Source organism: Dermochelys coriacea, chromosome 3 (genome assembly GCF_009764565.3).
Source record: "Dermochelys coriacea isolate rDerCor1 chromosome 3, rDerCor1.pri.v4, whole genome shotgun sequence".
Taxonomy (NCBI): Eukaryota; Metazoa; Chordata; order Testudines; family Dermochelyidae; genus Dermochelys; species Dermochelys coriacea.
In genome coordinates, this window is record NC_050070.1 from 6,426,568 (window position 1) to 6,454,183 (window position 27,616).

At 45.6% G+C, this 27,616-nt stretch overlaps 1 protein-coding gene across 6 annotated transcripts in view; it reads left to right on the plus strand.

The window, feature by feature from the left end:
• Positions 1–8,940, plus strand: part of ZNF395 (zinc finger protein 395) — a 46,382-nt gene extending 37,442 nt beyond the window's left edge. For all 6 annotated transcript variants that reach the window (XM_038393876.2, XM_038393875.2, XM_043510067.1 and 3 more), the window contains one exon: positions 1,486–8,940. In XM_038393876.2, the coding sequence (XP_038249804.1) occupies positions 1,486–1,597 (112 nt within the window). In that variant the 3' untranslated portion in view covers positions 1,598–8,940. The remainder of the gene's footprint in view (positions 1–1,485) is intronic.
• Positions 8,941–27,616: the final 18,676 nt, after the last annotated feature.

The following is a 27,616-nucleotide window of genomic DNA, read 5'->3' on the forward strand; positions in this document are numbered from 1 at the left end:
GCCTCAGTATCACCCATCCTCATCCCAGAAGGCTCCTCTTGCTCTGGGGCCCCAAACCTGAGGGTCAGTTGCTGTCCTCTGCCCCCTTCCTTCTTGTTCCTGTTTAAAAAAGGAAAATGATGTGCTTTCTGGCAGCCCCAGCTCTGGCATGGAGCTATGTGTGGCACTTTGTAAATAATAACGGACCTCCAACGTACCATACCTTGGTTCTCAGATTTCTGGAGACTAGCCTTCCGGTGAAGCCATCAGACCTTCCCACCCTTCTAATTTAGGTCAGTCCATAACTGTTCCAGTGTATCCATTCAATCCACCAACCTGTTGTACACTTCTTCCTCTTTGCTGTCTGCATGTAATAGCTTTGCCTAAATACTTAATAACTGGGGACACTGTTCTTCATTTGTCCTCCTAAAAACTCTTATGTAGCGCTGCTGGTACAGAGTAGCTTCCACATTCCACCCCAGAGGTGACTGCATTTCAGTGGTGGATGACTGAACTCTGTATGTAGTTTTTCTGCTGCTTTGTGACTCTTCAGAATGAAAGCGGGTATTATTCTGTATTTGAATTATTTGCCCCAACTAAGGTCAGCTATTATGCATAGTAAGAGACAGTCCCTGCCCCAAAGAGCTTATGATTTAAATAGAAGAGAAATAAAGTGTGGGAGAAAGGAAGTGTTATCCCCATTTTACAGATGGGGAATTCACAACACGGATCAAGTGGTTTGCCATGGATCACACATGGAGCCTGTGGCAGAGCTGGGAATTGACTCTCAATCTCTTGAATCTCAGTCCGGTACCTTAACAATAAGACCAGCCTTCCTCTGTATTACCATTCTAATAATGGTGCTATGGAGATAGTAGTATTGCTGATTCTTGATTGAAAACAGTCCAGAAGAAAAGAAGGAAACCCTTTGGTTTAAACTTCCACTTTCCTTGGACTTCCTCAGGATGGGAACAGCCCTTTGACATAGGCCTGGTCTACACCAAAAAGTTAGGTCAACCCAGCTACGTCACTCGGGTGTGAAAAAATCCACACCCTTGAGAGACTTGGTTAAGTTGACATAAGCCCCGGTGTAGGCAGTGCTAGATCAACAGAAGAATTCTTGCATTGATCTAGCTACTGCCTCTCGGGGAGGTGGATTACCTACACCTATGGGAGGATCCCTCCTGTCAGCATATGTGGTGTCTACACTAAAGTGCTCTAGCAGCGTAGTTGCAACTGCGGTGCTGTAACACTTCAAGTGCAGACAAGCCCTTAGAATTCTAGAAGCTGCCACATAAGAAAGGGATGATACCGTGGATTCAGCCCATCCCTGTGCTATTGCAGGATTGCTCTCTACTGTGGACGTCTAATGCTTTGTTCACACTGGGGCTTCCTCCTCAGGTTTAGCTCAACCTTGCATTGCGTTGCACATGCTCTTTTCTCCCCTGAGCTCTGTAATGCTTTAATAACCATGTCACCGTCTTGGTTATTTTTGTTACTCTGCAGAAAAGTCCGTGGCGAAGCCAAGAAATGCCGTAAAGTGTATGGAATTGAGCACCGAGACCAGTGGTGCACGGCCTGCCGGTGGAAAAAGGCCTGCCAGCGATTCCTGGACTGAGCACATGAACATTTCAGGAGTATTGAATTTCTCTCTCTTTCTCTCAGCTGAGAGCACCCAAAGTTGGTCATTGCTGCAACCAGGGCACAGCAAACTTGGAGGTATCTATCTCCTGTGGCTTCAGCAGAGATCTCAAGAGCTGTGTGTAAATTCCAAGTTCTGTATATTGTATGTCAGCTGGATTTATTAATCTTTTACACTTTCTGTGGGTTTTTTACAAATTAAAAAAAAAAGTCCTCCTATTTTATAGTAAAAATAGGGAGGGAAAGAAAGAAAGCTGGTTGCTTGGTATTCACAGCAGACTTGTTGTTTGGTGGTCCAGGGACCAAAGAACTTTTTACTGATCTCCCAGCTCAACAGTAAAGTCTACTGAACTTTCAGGTCAGTAGCTGGAATAAGGAGGTGAGGATCATCTCTCTCTGTTACTTGACTGGCTAGAAAGCTCAAAGTCTGCTGTTGTTTAAAGGGCACTGTCAGAATAACAATCATAGTTTAAAAAAGGAAAATGATGTTCATGTTTTACTAGTAACACCTTAAATTATTGGAATGGGAGGATTTAAAGTTCTTCCTTTGCTTTTTACCAATGATACTGTGTTTACTTTTTACACCTCTCAGCTCTGACATTAAAGCTGAACTTGCTATGTCTCTGGTCAGTTTCACTTCCTGGTATTTATGTGTTCTGATACAGCTGCATCAGCAATGTTGAAATCTTAAAATATACATCGTACACATATTTTTATCTTTTAATTAAAAACAATTTTTTTAAAAACAAAACTAATTTTTTTGTTTATCTTAGATTCATGAAAACAATGTAGTTCTTTGAAAAACACATTTTTTGGGTCTCAGTGTCTCTTTAACCTACAGGGAATGAGTCTTTATTTTGAAACCTGATGTAGCTTTCTGCGAAGTTGGCAGGATCAATATTGTTAACCCAAGAGGACTAGAAAGGGTGGACATACAAAAATTTAGGCCCCAATTCAGCAAAATGCTTACATACATTTTTACATTATGTTGAAATCAATGGGACTAAAGTACATGCTGAATGAATTGGGATTACTTGCATGCTTAAAGATAAGCACATGCTTATGTCATTTGCTGAATCAGCGTCATAAATATGTATGTTACGAAATCCTGAATTGTGAAAGATGTCTGAACCCAGCTTTCTGGCTTTCATTTTTTAAAAATTCATATTCTCTTTACATGATTCAAATGTTTCTGGTTTGATCTGTTGTGTACAGTTTACTGTCCTCTGGGGGTAGAATTTGTCCCTGTTTGCCTGATTCTCACTTATAGCAGTGTAACTTCATTGGAGTTACTCCTGACTTGCACAGGTTTAATTAAGAGAAGAATCAAGCCTGAGGAGTCTTTCTGGAATTGCGGGGGGGGGGGGGGGGAGCTGGGGGGAAAGATCAAAGGTTCCAGAGGCCCCTCTGATTTTGGAGAAGTGCACCATTTAATCCACCACCAGCAGTCAGGTCTAATTTTTATTGGTTTTGGTCTTTGCTCTCATGACTGGGCACTTCCTACATGTGGCTGATCAATCTACTGGCTGAGCTGTGAAAACCAATTGGCAGTAAGTGCAGTCCAGCAACAATACAAGCACACACATTGCAGCTGCTGTGAGGAACAGCAGAGTGCATCCCATGGCACAATGAGCTGTCCTGTGGAAACTTGGCCCTGCATGGACGGGGCCCTGGCAACCAGGTTGCTAATGTCAGTGTCTCTGTCCATCTCACTGTGTGACCTTGGAATACAAAGGCAAAGAATTTTGTTCTATACGTCCCCATTTTGTGTCTTGGGGAGTAAGTGGTGTTTCCATCATTGAACCCAGTACAGTATGCGATGGTAGCAGTGCAGGTTGAGTGGGACACTGCCCTCAGAGGATGCCATTTTGATCGTGTTGAACTCAGTGAGTCTCACAGAAGTGCTGTGTCACAGTCTCTAAGGAGCCATGGTTTCTCTTAACAGGGCAAGGAATGCCCCTGTCACTAAAGCCATTCAAGTGCTACACTCTGTTGTGCAGAGAATCCTGGTGCTGTGAAGTCTGGTTTGTTTGTAAATACAAAATGGCAGCTACACACGAGCCATGTGGTCCATGTTGTGCATAACTCGGCTGCAGTCAGAGTTGAGGGTTTTGTATTAATGGGAGTGGGTGGGAAGGGGATCATTGGACTTTTTGCTGCGTTTTTGATAATCATAGGCCATAAACTGCAGAGCTCAACCCATGGGCAAGGCAGAAACAAGCCTGTTGTATTTTTAAGGACCATAGGATTGACTACACTTTCTTTGTAAAAACAATTCATGTGACCAGGAGGGTGTTGTTTTTCTCCTGGATCAACGTGAGTCTGGTTGATAAAGGGGCAGGTGGTGCAGTCAAAGGGGGTTATATATGAGGGTGCTTGTTGGTATTTTTTTGTAATTTTGTACATTATATTCAGTATATTGTTTTAGAACCCAGTCTTCTGCTCGCTGTTAAATAGGTGGTTGCCAAATTGGCCTACAGGAAGCAGGAACAAAGTGAGTGTGTCTCTCTATTTGTTTGTTTTTTACCTAGTCCACTGGTTCTGAGCCAATGGAATCAGCTAGGTCTGATTCATTAGGGTCCGGTTCTCTAGCTGCGTCCATGTGGGTCTGATGCAAAGTCCATTGAGTCTTTCAGTTGACTTCAGTGACTGCAGTTTAGACACTTTATGAAGGAAGGAGTTCATAAGAGGCCCTCTCTTACACTTTAGTCCCTCCACTGTGACTCTCTTACTCTGATGACCACCATAAAGAGCTAGCAGTTTGAGATCCACTGTCTTAGTCTGATGTGAGAAATGTGGATTATGAAAGCAGACAAGTTGCTGAACTGTTCTATATAGGCGACCTTTAAAGGAATACTGCAATGATTTGTCATAACAGGTGTTATAATACCTCCCTGGGGCTTAATATTTTACTATATACTGGAAAGGAATGAAATTTCAAAAGAGATTTCAGACATAGTGGTTGCTCTGCCTAAAAAGTACCATTCAGAGAAAGGGGTTGATAGTCAGTTGGGGCTGCCATTTTCATGGTGAAGAATTGTGCTTCCTAGCAGCCAGGGTACTACTTGAACCCCTCACAGGACATAGTTGAAAATTGGGCCATTCTAAAATATATTCTATTTATTCTTATATGTTTCAATTTAAAAAAACAATGTAAAAACCTCCCAAACCTTCAAAACAGTCTAATTTCCAGCTGTTTTTACTTGACTTGAATTTGCTGAATCCTAACCTGCCAGTGCACCTTTCTGTTTGTTAATAATTTGTCTTTATTGTATTTCAGGCACTAGGAGCCTACTCTTGCAGTGCTTGTTTGAGTACTCCCAGTGACCTCAGCACTGCAGTGGGACTACTCATATGAGAAAGGACTGCGGAATTGCATACATAACTCTTAAATGCAGTGGTTAAACTGTCTCTTGGGTTACACTGCAGTTTTCCTTTAAGGCTGGCACCTGTGCCCGTTGATAAAATTACAAAAGTAAACCTCTTGTCTCCCAGTTTGAACTCTTGAATTCCTGGCTCTGCTGTTTAAGGTTTTCATCCCTCATTACTGTAGTATCTGAGCACCTCGTAATCTTTAATGTATTTTTTCTCACAACACCTCTGTGAGGTAGAGTAGTGCTAGTGTTCCTATGTTATAGGTAAGGAATTGAGATACTGAGAGCCAGATTTCTAAATGTTAGATGCCTGTTATGGGGCTCACCGTCCCAGAGCGCTCCCTTGTGGCGTTGTTGTCTCTCACCATCGTGGAGTGCCCTCTTGTGGTGGTGTCATCTCTCTCAAGTCGTGGGGTACTTGGACCTCTGACTACCTCCCTCTAGAGTCCCACCCCTTTTGGGGCATGTGTCCTTAATGTCCTTCATCAGTATTAAAACAAACATAGTGAACCAAAAAGTCTTCTGCCCCACCTGGGGTCTTCAGTTCCAGTCTCTTCACCGAGTGACAGTAAGTGAAACAGTAACAGCAACTCACTTCCAAGCCCTATGAGTTTGAGATTTCAGTCTCTCTTCCAGTTCCCTTTAGTCCTCTGACTTATTGTCAGGATACTGACCTGCAGGGCTCCAAGTCCTCTTCTCTCCCCTTCCCCGGGGAGCGGGGAGGGGGCATGGCTATAGTTAATTGTGGCTTCTGCAGTTTATTCTGCTTTTCCACCTGTCACAAATCTGGTCACCTCACCAGATGCTATGATCAACCTTTTTGATCCCCAGATGTTCCAATCTTGAGATTCCTATGCATACTCTTGGAGGACAGATCCTCTAACACTACCTCGGGAGAGCTGTGACCTCGCCATCCACTACCCAGCGCCTGGAACAAATGCTGAGACACCATAGACTCCCCTTGTAGCTTAAAGATCCCCTCTCCCAAAACCGCACCAAAAATATGAGCCTTCTGGGTTACCGTTCAACTCTCTCAGGGGACACATAGAAGTTGTGACACATAATAGACACTTTGCCCAGAGTTCTAGAACGCTGTTGCTCTTTACTGAATCATACAAGAAATACACAGTTCCATACAAAAATAATAAAACCTATGCTCATATCTCTGCCTCGGTTCTTCACCAGGGCATTTTTTGGGCTGGGGTCAGAGCCTCTGGGGCCAACCAGGTCTTTCTGCTGTGGACCCGTGGGTTCTGAAACCTGGAGTCTTCTCACAGCTCAGTTACTAGTACTTTCACCTTGGCTGATCCATGTCTTTCCTTCTTTCTTCCCAAACGTCCTGTGTCTCTCAATCTTCTCCTGACCCACCCAACCTCTGTGTTTTTTAAAGGCTAGCATTAACACCTAGGTATCTTTTGTTCTGCTTGGTAACTTTCCGCTCTCCACTTCTTGTTCCTTCCTTCAGAGAGGTAGAGTAAAACTGTTCGGGTTTATTTTTTTCCCCTCTAGGCCTAAACTCACCCACTGTTCCATGATGTTATCACTTAATAAGTTCTAAGGACCTTCTGTTGTATCTGGTCTACTAAGAGGATGTGATACAGCTCTGCTTAGCCCATAGTGGATATGCATAGCTGGAGGAGCATTTGTGATGCAGCATTTTTCATGGCAACCACTTCATAGTAACTTTGTAGTATCAACTAGAAGTTGCAAGTTGTACAGATATGGGATGTGACAACTTGAGGTATCTATATCAAGGTCCTTCTTCAGACTCTCCACCCCGGAGAGGAGTTCCACCCTGCATTTCCTCTAAGTTCCTCTCCTCCCTACCTGGCCACGCCCTCTCCAGGTGTAACCAGTAGGGTCACTCAAGCTGTCCAGCTATTCATTAAAACCTTCTTTGCTGAACTTCTCCGATCAGCGTCAGCTCAGGGCAGTTAGCCCAGGTGCAGATCAGCTCCCCCTTAAAGGGGCCCAGGCAGCCCATGACATCATCTAATTCCCATTGATTTCACTGGGAGTTGGGCATTTACATACATCTGATCCAGAGAGATTAAGGGCCAGATTTATAAAGATCCAGATATAGGCACGTACTGGGATTTTTCAGAAGCCCCTAATTCATGGGAGGGTTTGTGGTGGAGCAAGGAATTGAACCCCCAAGTCTTTTGCATTACAGCCTAGCACCCTAATCGTTGGACCATTGTGTCTTTCAGGAAGTGGAGAGTTTCAGAAATCTTCTTAGAGAGCCTATTTTATGACATTTTTAGTACAATTTGCAGACTTCAAATGAAGCCATCTTAGCAGTTTACTGATTGTAGTCTCGTCTCTCTCTCCAGCCGTGAGATTGGAGGAACAGGACACAACTCACCCTGACCACCCTTCCCTCTCTTTCTCTGGGACTCTTGGGTCCTTCTCTTGCTTAGGACCCTGCAATTCATAAGGTCAATCTGGGTCACTCAGGAAATTAAAATATGCATCCAGACTCACGGGTGCTGATCAAACCAATCCTATGAGCCTCTTTAAGGTTCACCCCTCAGTAACTGGCATTGAACAATCAAGAGTCCTCAACCCAAACATTTGTATATGTTATATATATGTTTATTTCAAGGATAATTTTTTCGCTGACAGAAGATTGGGTTTTGAAAAAAATAACATTTTGCTTTTGTTAAATGTGATTTTTTTAAAAAGTGTAAATGACTTTGGAATAAGCAGTCACCTATAGAAGCATGTGGTATACAGTATACCCTCGCTAAGCTGCACAAACTCTTAGGCCAGAGAGGAATGCAGAATCTATCTGCTATTGCCTGGTATCACAGTTGTGTGTGGGATGGGAGGAAGGTAGGCAGAAGAGAAGTATTACACCACTAACACACACTAAATACTGTCCACTGGCTTTTTTTCCCTATCTTGCAGCATCTTTGTTTGTACACATAGCCATCTTGCAATGCGTGATTCCAAAATGAAGAGCACTTAATCATAATTAAAAAAAACACAAAATATTCCTATGTAAGATATCAGTGTTTTTTAAAAGATTTGAAAGGGGATGGGGGCTTATTTTGAGGGCTTTTGCAGTACAGATTTAATTGGACAAAATAGTTCTTAACAATATGGTGGTTGTTTTATATGTGGGTGGTTTTTGTTGGAACAGCTGGTGCAGGTATTTTTTAATTTTATTTTTTACACTTTTTTTGTTGGCAGAAATGACACTGCAAGATTTTTAAAGGTGGTGGCTTTTTTTTTTTCTTCGCTTTTCTCAGCCTAATTTTCTAACTTGCTTCCAACCACACTTGGTACACTCTACTTTTCCTTCTGTCATTCTTGCATAGACTGTATGCTTTAGAGCTTTTCTAATCTTAAGCAAGTCCCCCTCAACCTCCAAACATTAGGTAGCCAGGACCTGTGAATTCAGTTAAGAAACACCTCCCATATGCACCTGTTTGGTCTGATTGTCTTTTTGTGCATGTATGTACGTAGGAACCTTTCTGCTAGGCATTAACTGGAGTGTGTCCAGCCTACATGTTGTGACCCTTCATTGTTGATGGGAGATTGGACCCCTAAAAGAAGCAAAGCAGTTGTGTGAAGTTCAGCACCTGGTGACCCCCCCCCCCCACTCTGTCACTCTACACCCCCATTGGATTAAAGAAATGGGAAGTCTTCAGGTAGATACACAAAGCTAGGGGAGGGTGTAACTTGGTTTTTTTTGTGGAGTTATGGGATATGAGAAAGTGTGGAAAGGATGGGACATTTGTTGCCAATAACTGCTCTTTGGCATGCTATTCAGCTTAATGGGGATATGCCGTATCAGTGAATTTCTGTCTCATTGGAGCTTTTTTCAGCTGTCTTCCAAGTATTATTTTTTATTGTAATAAAATAAAAATGTGAAATGTAATTTTTACAGCAGCAATATAAAATATATTTTATAAGAAATAAAATGAAAAGTTGCCTGATATCAGACTTTGTGTCCTTTTACCTGTTCTTATACAGAAGGAAGAAAAAGCACGAGAACACTCTGTACTGGACTAGGGTAGCTATTATATGTTTCACTGTTTAGCCTGATGCTCATGTCCCAGAGCACTGAAGGGAACATTTTTTTCCAGCTTGACGTATCCTAATGTGAGACCACTTTTGCTTGGCTAAAAAGTCTCTCATTCTTTATACGTTGTATTAACCTAGTTTTAAAAGCAGACAAGACTGGAATGACAGCTGCATTGCGTCCATTATGTACCACAAGGGTGGGGAACCTATGGCCCGCAGCAAGTCTCCAGGCCTGAAGCCTTGAGCCTCGGCGCCCCACTGTGGGGCTGGAGCCGCGAGCGCTGTCTCGTTCTGCGGGGCGGGGGGGGAGCTAGAGTTGCCAGCCTGTTAAAAGTCGAATCAGCTCCATGCAAGCACCAGAAGCAGTCAGCATGTCTCTGTGGCCCAGGAAGCTCCATGTGCTGCCCCCGCCTCCAGCGCCAGCTTGGCAGAATTGCCTGGTCGCTCCTCCACCTCGGGTCTGGACATGCCAGCCGCTTCTGGGAGCAGCACGGAGCCGGGGCAGGCAGGGAGCCTACCTTAGTCCCGCTGTGCTGCTACCTGGGAGCTTCCTGAGGTAAGCACTGCCTGACCGGAGCCCACACCCCGAGCTCCCTGCCCCAGGTGGGAACCCCTCCTGCACCCTAACTCCCTTCCAGACCCTCAACCCCCTGCCCCATCCATGAGCCCACTCCCGCTTTCCAATCCCCTCAACCCTAGCCTGGAGCCTCTTCATGCACACCAAACCCCTCAACCCCAGCCCCACCGCAGAGCCCACACTCCCAGCCAGAACCCTCACCCCCTCCTGCACCCAACACCCTCCCACATCCTGAACCCCTCATTTCTGGCCCCACTCCAGAACCCAGGGGAAGCCCTGAGTCTCCGTACCCCGCTGCGGGGCTGGAGCTGCAAGTGCTGGTTTGCCCTGCTGTGGGGGAAATCCCAAGCCTCCGCACCCCTATTCCTACCCCCCCATGGGGCTCTGTGTAGCCTATAACTGACTTTTTTTTTTTTCCTATGGGTCAATGGCCCCTGATAGAAAAAAAGTTCCCCATCCCTGACGTATAGATTCAAGGCAACATTACAGTTTCCTTTTGGAAAAAAAAAATAGATATGGTTGAACTTTCTACATTGTAAACAAACCCTAAGAACATAAGAACGGCCATACTGGGTCAGACCAATGGTCCATCTAGCCCAGTATCCTTGCTTCCGACAGCGGTCAGTGCCAGGTGCCCAAGAGGGAATGAACAGAACAGGTAATCATCAAGTAGATTCATCCCGTGTCACCTATTCCCAGCTTCTGGCAAACAGAGGCTAGGGCCACCAGCCCTGCCCATTCTGGCTAATAGCCATGGATGGACCTATCCTCCATGAACTTATCTAGTTCTTTTTTGAACCCTTTTACAGTCTGGGCCCCAGGGCTGAACCTAGGAGGCTGTGAGACCCGGGATATTAGAAACTCGGTGCCTATCTGCCAGAGGGTGCTCCCCACCCCAGGCCTCACCCTGCCTCTTCTTGCTACCGCCCTACCTCTTCCCGCCCCGCCTCTTCCCCGCCCAGTTCCACCCCCTCCTCTGAGCACGCTGCGCCCTCGCTTCTCTGACCTCTCCTCCAGCGCCTCCTGAAACCGCAAAATATCTGATCCGCGGTAGGTGCTGAGAGGGAGGGGGAGGCGCTGATGAGTGCGGCCCACCGGTGAGCAGGAGGCACTGGGGGGAGGTTCTGATAGGGGGGCTCCTCCTGCTGCTCGCCTCCCCATTCGCCGCCTCCACCCTGCCTGCGCGCCCGCCTCACCTCCCTGCCTGTAGGGCCCCCCGAAGTGTGGGGCCCGAGGCAGTCACCCTGATTCACCGTACCCAAGGGACAGCTCTGCTTGGCCTTCACAACATCCTTTGGCAAAGAGTTCCACAGAGGTTCAAGGCAACTGAACGGCTTCCTTTGGAAAAAAATTAGATCTGGCTGAACTTTCTGCACTGTAAACAAACCCTCTGCTTTACCACCCACTTTTGGCTTTGTTTTTTGCCAGCTGGCTTGAATGGAGTCACAAAGGAAGGTCAAGCATCTTTCTCTCCAATGTCTTCTGTGGCCTTTGGGCCCATTATGCCTAAGTACTGGAGGCCAGAGTTATGTGACTATGAGGATGTGCAGTGGGATGCAACACATGAATCTTTTCCTCTCTACTGCTGTGGAAACTCTGGCAGAGTTTAGGTGATCTTCCTTTAAGAGGAGAAGAGATGGAGTGTTGGAATCTGACTCCAGAGCTGTTGTTAGTAGCATGCGGGAATGACAGGCAGAAATGGGCAAGTGTTCAGAAAGGGGAAATGTCTGAAGAAAGTATAGTGACAGGAGGGGGATGAGGAGACAGGGAAGCACAGAAACTAGGCAGTGAGGAAAAATGAGGCGGGCGTAGGAAAGTGTATGAGAGGAACACCGTGAGGGAAATGGCAATGCACTGAAGGAAGGGAAAGGGAGAAAGCAATACTAGAAGGAGCCACCAGAAGGAGAAAGGGACAGCTGCTGAAATGATAAATGTTCAACATCTGATTCTCTCACTCTGCACCGAGGGTCTAGGAGGAGTGTGAATGGCAAATTCAATTTGACTTTTGTTTAGCAATAAACCATTACACTACATTTCCCTCATGGAGTACTCTCTCACACTGATTCCTCCTAGTGCAGGGTGAATGCATTTGAGGTGCTCATAGTAATACTCCTGATATTTATGTCATGGGATGTGGGCTCCTCCAAATTCTCACAAGAATAGTGTATCTTAGCTCATCCATCCTTTATCTGACTTCTTCATTTCTTCACATTCTTCCACTGTATATTTTCCATTTTAAATATGGGCCAGAATGGCCATCTCCAGGCTTTCTTCTAGGAAATGCAAACAAGTGTGCTGTACGCAGTGGTTATCCTAATACTAGAGCACCTGGGAGACTGGCCCGTATCAGGACAGTGCAATTAAAATGAAATAAATGCACCCTCTTCCCAATTCTATGAACTCTTTACAGCTGTTAAATTAACAATGTAACGCTTCCACTTCTTAGATGAAGGATCTTTGCAGATCATTTCAGTGTTCCAGACTGTAGAGCTAAGTGTTAGTACAAATCCATAGCTAGGTAACTAGTGCACACGTTCTCTAAGCCTCTAGGGAACAATAGCAGCAGGACTTCAGAAAGGGTGCCTGTATTCAGGCACCGGTGAACAGCCACCTAGAGGGAAATGTGTGTGGTTCCTGGGTTTGATCAAAAATTTGGAGCAAATTAATTTGCTAACCTGTCCTCAAAAGGCCAAGCTCTTAATGAACTGCTTAAAACCGACTCTGAATATGAAATAACACAGACGATCACATTTTTTGACAATCTAAGTGTAACCCAGGTTAAAGAGTTGGATGAAAAAGTAAGCCAAACTTGTTGGCAGGTAGATGAGAGAGGGGGAAGACTACAGTGTGTTCACCTCAAAAGGGAGTTGAGCCTGTGATTGAGCAAACTCTGAGGGGCGTAAGGCTGACTAAGCCATTGGAAGGGGGAATGAGAGGAGGAGAGCTCTTCCTGAGGGAGTGGGAGCAATCTTCCCATCTCCCCCTGGCAGAGGAGAGCGTGGGCACTTCTCTGCCTGTCTCTCCCCGCTTGAGGAGGACGTGGGCCATCCCCTGACTGTGTCTCCCCTGCCTGAGGGGGGCACGGGCAATCCCCTGACTGTCTCTCCCCTGCCTGAGGGGGGCACGGGCAATCTCCTGAGTGTGCCCCCCCCACCTGAGCGATCCCCTGACTGTCTCTCTCTGCCAGAGGGGGGCGTGGGCAGTCCCCTGACTGTATTGTCCCCCCCTGCCTGATGGGGGGCGTGGATGATCCCCTGACTGTCTCTCCCCTGCCTAAGGGGGGGCCGTGGGCAATCCCCTGACTGTCTCTCTCTGCCAGAAGGGGGGTGTGGGTGATCCCCTGACTGTGTTGTCCCCCCTGCCTGAGGGGGGCACGGGCGATCCCCTGACTGTCTCCCCCCTGCCTGAGGGGGGTATGGGCGATCCCCTGACTGTCTCTCTCCACTGGAGGGGGGTGCAGGCGACCCCCTGACTGTCTCTCCCTTGCCTGAGGGGGGCGCGGGCGACCCCCTGACTGTCACCCCCCTGTCTGGGGTGTTGCGGAATTCCTCTGGGAGAGAGCAACTGGTCTTGGGAACACTGAGGAGGCCTCCTATAGCATGGGGACTTTTTTCACTGTAGCATTATTGCTGCCACATAGAGTTTAGCCCACTGGGTGAATCAGCACCCTCACTACCTTGCCGCTCTCAAGCACCTTCAGGCCTGCAGCACCTCACCAAGGTATACGGGTTCCTCCACATTACAGAGCCCACTAGAGTGGAATAAACTGGACTCGTGAACCCAGGGAAATAGTTTTGTTGTTTGCGGGTTGTATGGTGTTACTGATGTGCCCACTCCAAATCCATCTTCCCCTTTGCTTTACATGCTTCCTCTATATTTCCCCTGGTAAGTAAAATGTACCTTCATTGTTGGTTCATCCATTATGGAGGTGTCAGAAGAGTATATGTATGCAGCATTAGGCTAGTCATACAGATAAGTACCAGGTGGGTTCATTAAAACCATATAGTTAGGTAAGGTAGGGTTCCTGATTCCCTTAAGCAGGAGTAGGCACAACCAGTTAGAGGCTAAGAACCCAGGCTGTTGAAACCCACTGCAGCCAAAGCAGAGGGACACATGGTAAGGGACCCTGTTGATTATTAGTTGCCCTTAGGGCAGGGGTGGGCAAACTTTTTGGCCCAAAGGCCACATCTGGGTGGGGAAATTGCATGCAGGGCTATGAATGTAGGGCTGGGGCAGGGGGTTGAGGTGCGGGAGGGAGTGCGGGGTGTGGGAGGGGGTGCGGTGTGTAGGAAAGGGCTCAGGGCAAGGGGTTGGGGCAGAGAAGGAGTGTGGGGTGTAAGAGGGGGCTTGGGGAAGGGGGTTGGGGTGCAGGAGGGGGTGCGCAGCGCGGGAGGGGGCTCAGGGCAGTGGTGCAGAGAGGGGTGTGGAGTGTGGGAGGGGGCTCAGGGCAGGGGGTTGGGGTGCAGGAGGGATGCGGCAGGGGGTTGGGGTGCAGCGGGGGCTCAAGGTAGGGGGTTGGGTGCAGGAAGGTGCAGGGTGCGGCAGGGGGCTCAGGGCAGGGGGTTGGGGTGCCGGATGTGGCTGGGGACTCCAGGCAGGGGGCTGGGGTTCAGGAGGGGTGTATCTGGGGGCTCAGGACAGGGAACTGGGGTGCAGGGTGCAAGAGCCAGCACAGGTCTTGGAGGCATTGACACTGACCCACATGCTGGGTAGCTCACTTAAGTGAGTCGGGGTGGAGGTGGCGCTCCCTCCCCAAGATCCACCATGCAGGACTCAAGCCAAAGACCAAGCCCTGCTGCACAGGGCTGAAGCCTGAGCTGCCTGGTGTCTCCGCTCACCCTCCACAAATGTTCCTTTGCCCCCCTAGGGGCACGCACAACAATGCATCCGATGCAGTGAGCTGTAGCTCATGAAAGCTTATGCTCAAATAAATTTGTTAGTCTCTAAGGTGCCACAAGTACTCCTTTTCTTTTTTGCGAATACAGACTAACACGGCTGCTACTCTGTGACCTAGAGAGAGAGATCCAAGTCAAAGATGACACCTAGGTTACAGGCCTGAGTGACAAGCGCAGGATGGTGGTTTTGAGAAAGGAGATAGTAGGTAGGAGATTTAGAGCTCCTGAAATAATCTGCTAATAACAAATATAGACAAATTTTTTGTCTATAGAGTTTAAGGCCAGAAGAGATCACCAGATCAGCTAGCCTGCCTGAAAAAATGTGTACTATTCAGCAATCTTTCATACTTGATTTAACCATTCTCACAGGGGTTGAGGATCCATCTTTCTCCAGTGCCTGTGTGCTGACCAAGCTTTCCTCCTGCACATGAAGCTGTCCCAGAGTTCAAAGACACTGAACTTGTACTCCATCACATGGAAAAAAATTCACAAGAGACCAAAATAAGTTTGGGGCAGGCTCAAAGTATATAAACCGTGAGGTGTTTTAGTTATAGTCACTCTAATATTTAGTCCATCTATTGAGCCAAGATTAGGGTTGCCAGTTTTGGTTGGATATATTCCTGGAGATGTAATCACATGACATAATCTTTAATTAAAGATTAATCTTTAATTCTTGGTGACTCCAGGCCAATCCTGAAGGTTTGGCAACCCTAGCACTTTACCAAGAGTTTGATACCCAAGGTATATTTTCTTCTGGAATTCTACAATATCTACAGATATAGCATTGTATTAGCAGGAATGTTGTAAGCAAGACACGATAATGAATTCTTCTGCTCTACTCTGTGCTCATTAGGCCTCAACTGGAGTATTGTGTCCAGTTCTGGGCACCACATTTCAGGAAGACGTGGACAAATTGGAGAAAAGTCTAGAGAAGAGCAACAAAAATGATTAAAGGTCTAGAAAACATGACCCATGAGGGAAGACTGAAAAAAATTGGGTTTGTTTAGGCTGGAGAAGAGAAGACTGAAAAGGGACATAACAGTTTTCAAATATATAAAAGGTTGTTACAAGGAGGAGGGAGAAAAATTGTTGTTCTTAACCTCTGAGGATAGGACAAAAAGCAATGGGTTTAAATTGCAGCAAGGGAGGTTTAGGTTGGACATTAGGAAAAACTTCCTAATGGTTAGAGTAGTTAAGCATTGGAATAAGTTTCCTAGGGAGGTTGTAGAAGATTGGAGATTTTTAAGAGCAGGTTAGACAAACACCTGTCAGGGATGGTCTAGATAACCCTTAGTCCTGCCATGCGTGCAGGGGACTGGATTAGATGACCTCTTGAGGTCCCTTTCAGTATATGATTGGAGCATAAATTGGTCATTATATTTCCCCATCTCAACCCACATTCTTTAGGAAAAATTAATAACCCAGCTCCCTATTCCTGCACTTCATTGTACTCATGAATGTGTTGTATAAGCATCTCATTAATTCTGAACTCACTGACCAAAAATACAACAGATTCAACCATTAGCTCCCTTCTGCTCTGTGCTGTCTTAATAGCAGGCAGAGTAAGGAGGCTTTCTGTTTGAAAGTATTAAAAATATAGAAAGGAGTAAAAAGAAAACTATCAAATTCCTCTTCCTAAGCATCTCTGCCAGGGAAATAAATTTATCCTCAGAATATTGGGAGTAAAGGTGTGAATTACAAATTATAACCGACAGATCTGGGCAATGGGAAAGTAAAATGGAAGACATTCTATATGAGTAAGAGAAGGCAAGCTAGTAGGAATTTTAAATTTGGCACAAACAATTTTTCAAGAAGATAGTGATTCATAGAGTTTAAGGCCAGAATGGAACATTAGAACATCCAGTGTGACCTCCTGTATGTCACAGGCCACTACATTTCATCTGCTTATCCCTGTTTTGAACCCAATAACTTGTGTTTAGCTACAGCATCTCATCCAAAAAGCTTCCATTCTTGATCTGAAGACATCAAGAGATGGCCAAACCACCACTTCCCTTGGTAGTTGGTTTCAATTGTTAATCACCCTCACTATTACAATCTTGGGCATAATTTCTAATTCGAAGTTGTATGGCTTCAGCTTCTAGCCGTTGGTTCTTGTTTTGCCTTTCTCCACTAGATTAAACAGCCCTTTAGTACCCAGTATCTTCTCCCCGTAAAGTTATTTCTCGATCACTTTGATAAGCTAAAGAGATCTAGTTCTTTAAGTCTCTCACTGTAAAGCACTTTCTCCAGCCCTCGAATAATTTTTGTGGTTCTTTTCTGCACCCTGACCAATTTTTCTACACCCTTTAAAAAAATGTAGACATTAGAACTCTTCGCAGTCTTCCAGTCTTGGTCTCACAATGCTGTATACAGAGGTAAAATCACCTCACTGCTTCCTTCTTTATACATCCAAGGATCACATTAGCACTCTTTGCCACAGCAATATACTGGGAGATCATGTTGAGTTGCTTGTCCACTAAATCCTCCGTAGAGTCACTGCTTCCAGGATACAATCCCCTCATTCTGTAGGTATGGCCTGCATTTATTGTTCCTAGATGTATATAACTTTTCATTTGGCTGTATTAGAGCACATTCTCTTTGAATGGGCCCAGCTTATCAAGAGATCCAGATTGCTCTATATGACTGTCCTCATACTCATAATTATTTACCACTGTGCCAATCTTTGTCAATGGCTATTAGCCAGGATGGGCAGCGATGGTGTCCCTAACCTCTGTTTGCCAGAAGCTGGGAATGGGCGACAAGGAATGGATCACTTGATGGTTTCCTGTTCTGTTCATTCCCTCTGGGGCACCTGGCATTGGCCACAGTTGGAAGACAGGATACTGGGCTAGATGAACCATTGGTCTGGCTCTGTATGGCTGTTCTTATGTTCTTATGTCATCTGCAAATTTTATCAGTAGTTATTTTTATAGTTAATTCCAGATCACCAGATGGATAAAAGATCTTTTCCTTCTTTCTTTCTATGGTATCAAACCCTCTGGCTAAGCATATTAGTGTGATGATTTGGCTCAAAGGATCAGCAGTGTTAGCTTTCAGGGTCAGCTTAACTTGACATCATTAGACTTCAAGGTAACAGTAATTTATTATGTATGGAGACTGTTTATACCTCTCAGGGCTATATTTTTTAGATAGCTGCCTGGATGGTCAGGTAGATAACAATGCATTAGTTTATGTTGGGTTCACATTTGAAATATTTTTCCTTCATAATCAGAAAGTTTATAAACATAACTCTTCAAGTGAAATCATAGATGCTACAGTAACTGATGGTGCCTCCAGAGAGGTGTTAGAACTACATTTCTGCCTGTTCCTGCTCACTCTGAGCCCAGGCTCTATGAGAGGAAGGAGGAAAGAGGTGAAGGGACACCAGTAAAGAAAGGGAAGAAGTCTAGTAATTCCACTCAGGTGGCCATAAGATCAAAATAAACGGATACCCCAAAACTCCAGCCAGCAAAATCCAAATTGTGCAGGTAGCATGACTCACATCTAACTCCATTACTTCAGTTCATTTAAACAATGCAGACCACCCAAACAACCCACACAAAATCCCCTTACTTCCCAAACTCCTCAGCAGACCTCATGGGGAAAAATTCCAGTAACATTTGCAGCTGTGATAACCCAGCCAGCAAAGAAGACTGTCAGCTACAGTCTGAAATACCCAGCAACTCTAAAAATGAACCTGGAAAGCAACAAGAAACCCTTGACACTGACAAACACCTCCTTTTGGTTGTATAGTTAATAATGCCCTCTCTAAATGAATGAATGAGCCAGAGTATGCAAAGCACTGATGGTGACTTGTACACTTTACCTTCTAACATTACAATCTCATTTAAGCCTCTATTCTTACAGACTGAATAGTTTTGCCATGGCACCACTAGATAGTGCTATCCACCAAGATTTTCATCTTTACTGCTTATTCATCATGCCCTTTTCAAACCACCAGATGGCAGTACCAGTTCTGCAAAGACACCTAGTAGAATCAAACACAAACATAGCCACCAAGTTTTGTTCAACTCCATGTGTCACACTGATTGCAAAAAATATTAGTGAACTTGCATATTTTCAAGTAATTTACACATGACTTGCAATAGAAGTTTATAGTCAATACAGCCTTGACCCTTCCTCTAGCAGTGGTGAGTGTAGGAATATGGAACTGTGCAAAATACAGGCTAGGTGTCTAAGGATGCTGAGGTATCTGAATAGGGAGGGGAGTGCTGGTAGGAGTCTGGAACTGGCTGGTTAGGTGAGTGGTGGGGATCTGGGATGCCTGGGTGCTGCCTAAGGGTAGCAGTGGTATCTAGGTGGGTGCTGTCAGGGTAGGGGGTGCTGGGATGTCTGGGAGTGCTGGGTTAGGTGAGTGGATGCTGCCTGGGAGGGGAGCTGAAATCTGTCTGTGGGACTGATAGCTAGGATGTCTCTGGAAGGCAGGGAAATGGGATGTGATAGGGGCCTCTCTGGATGTCTGGAGTGCGCCTATGTGGTAGAGGTATCCTCGGAGCAGGGTATTAATCTGACTGGGAGTAGGGGTGCCATTTGCGTGGGGGACAGAATTTCATACCTGAGTTCTGCTCACAGCCCACGCCTAGCCCCAGATGGAGCTCGTAACTGCAACACAGCTTGAGTGTGATATGTGATGAGTAAGATTACGATTATGTCACAGAGATCATGGAAGTCACACAATCCATGACTTCCAGAGACCTCCGTGACATTTTCTGCCCCGGCGCTGGAGCTGTCAGCAGGCAGCCCTGCAGCTTTCAGCCACACACTCCTAGCCGCAGGGCAGCAGGGGGACCCCGGAGTTCCCAAGCCCTCCTCCAGAACTCCCACTTGCCACAGGTGGTGGGCTCCCTGCAGCTGCCCAGCCACAGCAGGTGGTAGAGGACCACAGAGCTTCCCAGCCGCTGTCGGGGGACAAGGGGATCCCAGAGCCCCCCAGCTGCTGTTGATGCCTGGACCCTCCTCCCTCCTCATTTTGTCTGGGATATTTTTAGTAAAAATCCGACAGTCACGGGCTTTGGTGAATTTTTGTTTATTGCCCATGACCTGTCTATGATTTTTACTAAAAATATCCATGACAAAATCTGAGCTTAGTGATGAATCACAGAATCATAGAAGATTAGAGACCTCAGGAGTCATCTAGTCCCAAGCCCCTGCTCAAAGTAGGACCAACTCCAACTAAAGCATCCCAGCCAAGGCTTTGTCAAGCCTGGCCTCAAGGATGGAGATTGCACCATCTATCTAGGTAACCCATTCCAGTGCTTCACCACTCTCCTAGTGAAATAGTTTTCTCTAATATCCAATCTAGACCTCCCCCACTGCAACTTGAGACCATTGCTCCTTATTCTGTCATCTGGTACCACTGAGAACAGCTGAACTTCACCTTCTTTGGAACCCCTGTTCAGGTAGTTGAAGGTTGCAAGCAAATCCCCCCTACAGGCCTCCTACTAATGCAGCCCGATGAGTTCTGGGCTGCTCCCAGCTTCATCTTTGGGGCAGGGAGTTTGTTTATAAACAGAGGCAGGGTGATTAAGATAACAAAAGGCTTGTCATTAAATTAAATTAAATTAACTTAAATTAAGGATGTTAAATGATCCTGAAAGCACTGTCAGGCACTCCAGTTAAAAGATAGGAAACAAAGGGTAGGAATAAATGATGAGAATGGAGAGAGGGTAAACAGTGGTTGTCCCCCCCAGGGGTCTGTACTGGGACCAGTGATGTTCCACATATTCATAAATGGTCTGGAAAAAGGGGTAAGCAGTGATGCGGCAAAATTTGCAGATGATACAAAATTACTCAATATAGTTAAGTCCAAAGCTGACTACAAAGAGTTACAAAAGGATCTCACAAAACTGGGTGACTGGGCAACACGATGGCAGATGAAATTCAGTGTGGATAAATGCAAAGTAATGCACATGGCAACATATAATTCCAGCTATACATACAAAATGATGGGGTCTAAATTAGCTGTTACCTGCCAAGAAAGAGATCTTGGAGTCATTGTGGATACTTCTCTGAAAACATCTGCTCAATGTGCAGTGGCAATCAAAAAAGCTAACAGAATGTTGGGACTCATTAGGAAAGGGATAGATGATAAGATAGAAAATAGCATATTGTCTCTATATAAATCCGTGGAACGCCCACACCTTGAATACTGCATGCAGATTTGGTCTCCCCATCTCAAAAAAGATATATTGGATTTGGAAAAGATACAGAGAAGGGAAACAGAAATGATTAGGGGCATGGAACACCTTACGTATGAGGAGAGATTAAAAAGCCTGGGGCTTTTCAGCTTGGAAAAGAGATGACTGAGGGGGGATATGATATAGGTCTATAAAATCATGAATGGTGTGGAAAAATTGAATAAGGAAATGTTATTTACTCCTTCACATAACACAAGAACTAGGGGTTACCCACTGAAATTAATAGGCAGCAGATTTAAAACAAACAAAAGAAAATATTTCTTCATAGTCAACCTGTGGAACTCTCTGTGAAGGCCTTAACTATAACAGGATTCCAATAAGAACTAAAGAAGTTCATGGAGGATAGGTCCATCAATGGATTTTAGCTAGGTGGGCTGGGATGCAACAACATGTTCTGCATGCCCCTAGCCTCTGTTTGCTAGAATCTGGTGGGCGATAGGGGATGAACCAAATGTTAGTATTAGAGCTGAATGGGTCTAATATTTATTTACTTTTCTTTCTTTTATATTGGAATTAGATGCAATGCTTCTGTCACCTATTGCTAAATTATGTGCCAAAAACCAGAGCTTTCAAGTGTCTAATTAGCCCCTGGAATCACAGTTAAAGTTGCAGTTAAAGTTGCCCCCGCCTCCCTCTACCAAAATCTGAAATGACTCCCCTGGCTGGGAGGCAAGGACTTTTCCTGAGGGTTGAGAGGGGGTGGGGGTCAGTGTGGGGGCTAACTGCAGGAGCTTGGGGCTAGTATTTAGCTCCCTCAGTTTGTGTGGCTGTTGTCTCTGTCTCCTCCCCTTCTGAAATCTAGCAAGAAAAGCAGTCAGAGGAGGTCATCTGACTCCATGAAGCCAGGCTTGATGACCTCCAGCAGTCAAAAGGGTTTCTGCTCACAGCTCAGCTGGGTGGATGCAATTCACACTGAGCTGCAGGCAGGTGCATAAGACCTGGCAGCCCTGCCACCCAACGGGAATTACTACCAAATGCATTGTCCATTGGTGTCTATCTTACATACTTTGCAGCATTTAGTGGTGTAAATAAGGGAAGAAAAAGCAGGGAGGATACTTATGCTCTTGTTTTTGTTTCAGGAGATGCTGTGTGCCCACAGATTTACCAGAGCTGGATACTGTGACTCTGTTGGTTGGGCAAGAAACTGGAAGTGCTCATTAGCTGTTTGAAGCTATTTAGGTGATTTCCATTGTGGGCATGCAGCCTGGCAGGACACACCCAGAGTCATTCTCTGAGAGTGGAACCAATTGGAGCTCAAGGGTAGGAAGAGGATTTCTAAAGAGAGGGAGCCGACCATGGGAGGACTCAGCTGTGGCAGTGCAAGGACCACCAGGGTTTGCTGTAAGCGTTAGGACTGTGTTCAAGGACTTTGACAGTTTGGATTTGGACAGCAGGTTCCCTTAGCCCACTGAAGAAGAAAGAGGACTAGAATTGCTGCAGGCTTAGCTAATTGCTGCAGGCTATAGTGGTAGAGACCCAAAGGAGTGTGAACGAGTCAGTGGAACTATCACTTATTTCCCAATTTTAAGGAGCTGACACCACAGCATCTGAGAAAGGTAAGTCTGCCCAGAGAAGAGTCCTAGGGGGAGTATTTGTACGTACATGCAAGTAATATTTTGCATTTGAGCTTGTGACAGTAACCGGTACTACTAGGGGGGCATGCTTCGTCCCTTGTGTCAGCTGAGCTCATTACACATACCACTGACTCCTTGCATTCCTCCTTCACCTGCACAAGCTCCCTGTTTGCCACCTCCCATCCCCCCTATTTCAGGGAGTCCCTGAAATTCCTCCCAAAGCCCCCTGCCAGGCTTAGTGTGCCTCCCATACTAGGGTCCCCACTCTCTCTCTCCAGTGGTTCTGTGTGCCCTCATTCCCACTCCCCCCATTCCCCCATTTCCCCAGTGGCAGGGTGCCCCATACCCTTTTCCTCAATGGTAGGGGCTCTGTGTGCCTCTCCTTCCCCCCATGGCAGGGTCCTCCAATCTCTCTTACCACGGGTTCTGGGTACCCACTAGCATGGCCCTCATTGTCTACACCATATGTCAAGGGATCTCTGTGTCATGCTTCCCCCTACCACATCCCCATTTTTCTTCCCTTCAGATTGGAAGAGAGGAGTAAACATCTGATGCCCTCTCCTCCCCATTTGGAACAGGCTTCGAGGAGGTAGGGCGTTAAGAAGGAATGAAAGACGCTTCTTTCTTTTCTCCCTCTGGCTGTCCCTGCTGGCTGAGTATCCACCTCATGGCGAGGGCAGTTATTTCTCTTGTTGTTTAGGATTTGAACATGTTAAACTATAGCGGGAGAATGTGTTGGGGTGGCGTTTGCTGCAAGGTGTTAGTAAGTGCCATCAATAGATGACAGCGGCTCCATGTGTACCCCATTTTCCGTCTTTCAATGTTCTGATTGTCCCCAAAATCAATATGATTCTGGCCATCGATGCCAAGAACATTCCCTGAAATCTTGGAATTGTTTGGATGCAGTGTTCAAAAGTTATACATTACAAACAAAGAAATGCTGTTGAGTGTAAGGTCTTGAGAGCTCCGCCAGAAGTTTGTGGGGAACCCCAGGAAAGTATTCTTTTTCAAGAGCTGTTATGACAATACTCACATTTGCTTCAAGGGTTACAAGTAAACTTTTATGTATTCATTCACCTATAGATTCAGTAAATAATTTCCGTTAAGGATTTTGTCACACTCCTTCTATCAGGTTTCAGAGTAGCAGCCGTGTTAGTCTGTATTCGCAAAAGAAAAGGAGTACTTGTGGCACCTTAGAGACTAACAAATTTATTAGAGCATAAGCTTTCGTGAGCTACAGCTCACTTCATCGGATGCATTTGGTGGAAAAAACAGAGGAGAGATTTATATACACACACACAGAGAACATGAAACAATGGGTTTATCATACACACTGTAAGGAGAGTGATCACTTAAGATAAGCCATCACCAACAGCAGGGGGGGGAAGGAGGAAAACCTTTCATGGTGACAAGCAAGGTAGGCTAATTCCAGCAGTTAACAAGAATATCAGAGGAACAGTGGGGGGTGGGGTGGGATGGAGAAATACCATGGGGAAATAGTTTTACTTTGTGTAATGACTCATCCATTCCCAGTCTCTATTCAAGCCTAAGTTAATTGTATCCAGTTTGCAAATTAATTCCAATTCAGCAGTCTCTCGTTGGAGTCTGTTTTTGAAGCTTTTTGTTGAAGTATAGCCACTCTTAGGTCTGTGATCGAGTGACCAGAGAGATTGAAGTGTTCTCCAACTGGTTTTTGAATGTTATAATTCTGACGTCTGATTTGTGTCCATTCATTCTTTTGCGTAGAGACTGTCCAGTTTGGCCAATGTACATGGCAGAGGGGCATTGCTGGCACATGATGGCATATATCACATTGGTAGATGCGCAGGTGAACGAGCCTCTGATAGTGTGGCTGATGTGATTAGGCCCTATGATGGTATTCCCTGAATAGATATGGGACAGAGTTGGCAACGGGCTTTGTTGCAAGGATAGGTTCCTGGGTTAGTTTTTTGTTGTGTGGTGTGTGGTTGCTGGTGAGTATTTGCTTCAGGTTGGGGGGCTGTCTGTAAGCAAGGACTGGTCTCTCCCAAGATCTGTGAGAGTGATGGGTCATCCTTCAGGATAGGTTGTAGAGCCTTGATGATGCGTTGGAGAGGTTTAGTTGGGGGCTGAAGGTGATGGCTAGTGGCGTTCTGTTGTTTTCTTCGTTGGGCCTGTCCTGTAGTAGGTGACTTCTGGGTACTCTTCTGGCTCTGTCAATCTGTTTCTTCACTTCAGCAGGTGGGTATTGTAGTTGTAGGAATGCATGATAGAGATCTGTAGGTGTTTGTCTCTGTCTGAGGGGTTGGAGCAAATGCGGTTATATCGTAGCGCTTGGCTGTAGACAATGGATCGAGTGGTATGATCTGGATGAAAGCTAGAGGCATGTAGGTAGGAATAGCGGTCAGTAGGTTTCCGATATAGGGTGGTGTTTATGTGACCATCGCTTATTAGCACCGTAGTGTCCAGAAGTGGATCTCTTGTGTGGACTGGTCCAGGCTGAGGTTGATGGTGGGATGGAAATTGTTGAAATCATGGTGGAATTCCTCAAGAGCTTCTTTTCCATGGGTCCAGATGATGAAGATGTCATCAATGTAGCGCAAGTAGAGTAGGGGTATTAGGGGACGAGAGCTGAGGAAGCGTTGTTCTAAGTCAGCCATAAAAATGTTGGCATACTGTGGGGCCATGCGGGTACCCATCGCAGTGCCGCTGATTTGAAGGTATACATTGTCACCAAATGTGAAATAGTTATGGGTGAGGACAAAGTCACAAAGTTCAGCCACCAGGTACACAGTATCGGGGATACTGTTCCCGACGGCTTGTAGTCCATCTTTGTGGAATGTTGGTGTAGAGGGCTTCTACATCCATAGTGGCTAGGATGGTGTTTTTAGGAAGATCACCAATGGACTGTAGTTTCCTCAGGAAGTCAGTGGTGTCTCGAAAGGTTTTCCTCCTTTCCCCCCCCTGCTGCTGGTGATGGCTTATCTTAAGTGATCACTCTCCTTACAGTGTGTATGATAACCCATTGTTTCATGTTCTCTGTGTGGTGTATATAAATCTCTCCTCTGTTTTTTCCACCAAATGCATCCGATGAAGTGAGCTGTAGCTCACGAAAGCTTATGCTCTAATAAATTTGTTAGTCTCTAAGGTGCCACAAGTACTCCTTTTCTTTTTCCTTCTATCAGAGATTTAACTGTATATTTTCCACCTCCTCCAAGTCATGAAAAGGCTAAGCTCTGATCTATACTACAGCAGAGTTTCAGAACTAGAAAAGAAATACTGACATTAGAAAATGCCTTCCTCAACCTTTCATCACATCCCAAGCTCCCTGCATGAGAGGAGACTCAAATAGCTTGGCTTGTTTAGCTAACCAAAAGAAGGTTGAAGAGAGAGATGATTGCTCTATAAATTCATCAAAGGGATAAATACAAGAGAGGAGAGGAGTTATTTAAGTTAAGTGCCAGTGTGGACACAAGAACAAACTGATATAAACTGGCCATCAACAAGTTTTTAGGCTTGAAATTAGAAGAAGGTTTCTAATAATCAGAGGAGTGAAACTCTGTAACAGCCTTCCCAGGGGATTCACGGGGGCAAAACCAAACTGGCTTCAAGACTGAGCTTGATAAGTTTATGGAGGGGGTGGTCTGATGAGACGGCATATATGCCAACATGACTGCTAACAGCAAATATCTCCAGGGCTGGTGATGGGACACGATGGGAGGGCTCGAGTTATTACAGATAATTCTTTCCCAGGTTCCTGGCTGGTGGGTCTTGCCCACATGCTCAAGTCTAACTGATTGCATATGTGGATTTGGGAAGGAATTTTCCCCGGATCAGAGTTGCAGAGACCCTAGGTTTTTCGCCTTCCTCTGCAATCTGCATGGGTCACTGGCAGGTTTAAACTGAGTAATGGTGTTCTCTGAAACCTAGCCTTAAATCACGATTTGAGCACTCAGTAACTCAGCCAAGGTTAGGAGCCTATTACAGGAGTGGGTGAATGAGTTCTGTGGTCGCAATGTGCTGGAGGTCACTATATGATCATGGCTCCCCTTCTGACCGGAAAGTCTATGAGATGCCAGAACTTCTTTAGCTCCCTACATGATACCTGGTAGGGAAGCATAATTTTTCTGGTAGTTTCAGGAGCAAGCAGTATCGTCAGTTCCATATACTGGTTATGCTGGAGGGGTTAATGCTGTCATCTGTCTTTGTCTATGGGAAATAAAGACCCCTTTGGTCAGCTAGTTGCTTTTCATTCAGCTAAATAGGAGAAAACATTAACTCCGTTATGGAGTAAACAGCTGAAACAACAGAAGTCCCCACCCAAGGGACTGGGCATATAAAAGGCCTGAGCAAGACTTGGAAAAATAGAGAAGGGTTTTCTGGCTGTGCAACCAATGTCTGAAACAGGAACTGAGTGATTGCGCTATGTTTGTCTGTGGATTCAGAGGCAGAACACCTGGAAAGCCAGGAGAAAAGTAAACAGAAAGCCAGCCAGAAGCGTTTGTGAATTGGCTCTGAGAGGAGTGCAGATGGAGCTCCTTCAGGCACAGACTGGCTGAAAAGGCTGGAAATTGTGAGCAAGAAACGCCTGCTGTTTATTCCTGCATGAGGAACTAGACCTATATTAGAGCACTATCCTAGACTTAAGAGCTTGTGTTCAAATCCCTGCTGCCTCCATCATCCTCTGTTGACCTTGCATGGCATTTAGCTTCTCTCTCCTGCCAATTCCCCATCTAAGAAATAGGATAACAACACTACCCTATCCCCAGGTGTTGTGAGTATAAATATATTAAGATTTGAGGTACCAAACAATGCAGTAGGGGGCACCCTATGAGTATGATAGTGTTCTGGGAAACAGGATTCTGGAGTGTTCACTGTAAAAATAGGATTGGATCAAAGAATCATATACTCAGTTTCTCTCCTTGGAAACAATCGAGCAAGGCCTTGAATATTTAATTGCTCATTCCAAGGAGCAAAAACTTTGTGGATGTGGTAAACTAGTGATCCTAAAGAGTTAAACAGTGACAAGTTCCTCAGGTTCACAGAGTTCTCATGTGTGGTCATTGGCATATTAGAATCCAAGTCCTCGCAGCCACTACCGGACAGTACAGGAGCCCTTAGAAAGAGACTGAGATATGAGCCTGTATAAGGCCTAAGGTCTACACTAAAGTCGCCTGTTGAGATAAAGCAAATTAGCAAGTGTCAAGCTATGAGCAAAAGTCGGCCCTGTTACAAGCAGATGCCTGCTTGCAAGTTCACTGTCCAATACATGAACTGGCAACCAGGCGGTGTTACAAAAACCCAAGCACTCCGAGGCACTAAATATTCACTTACACATTCCAAAGGT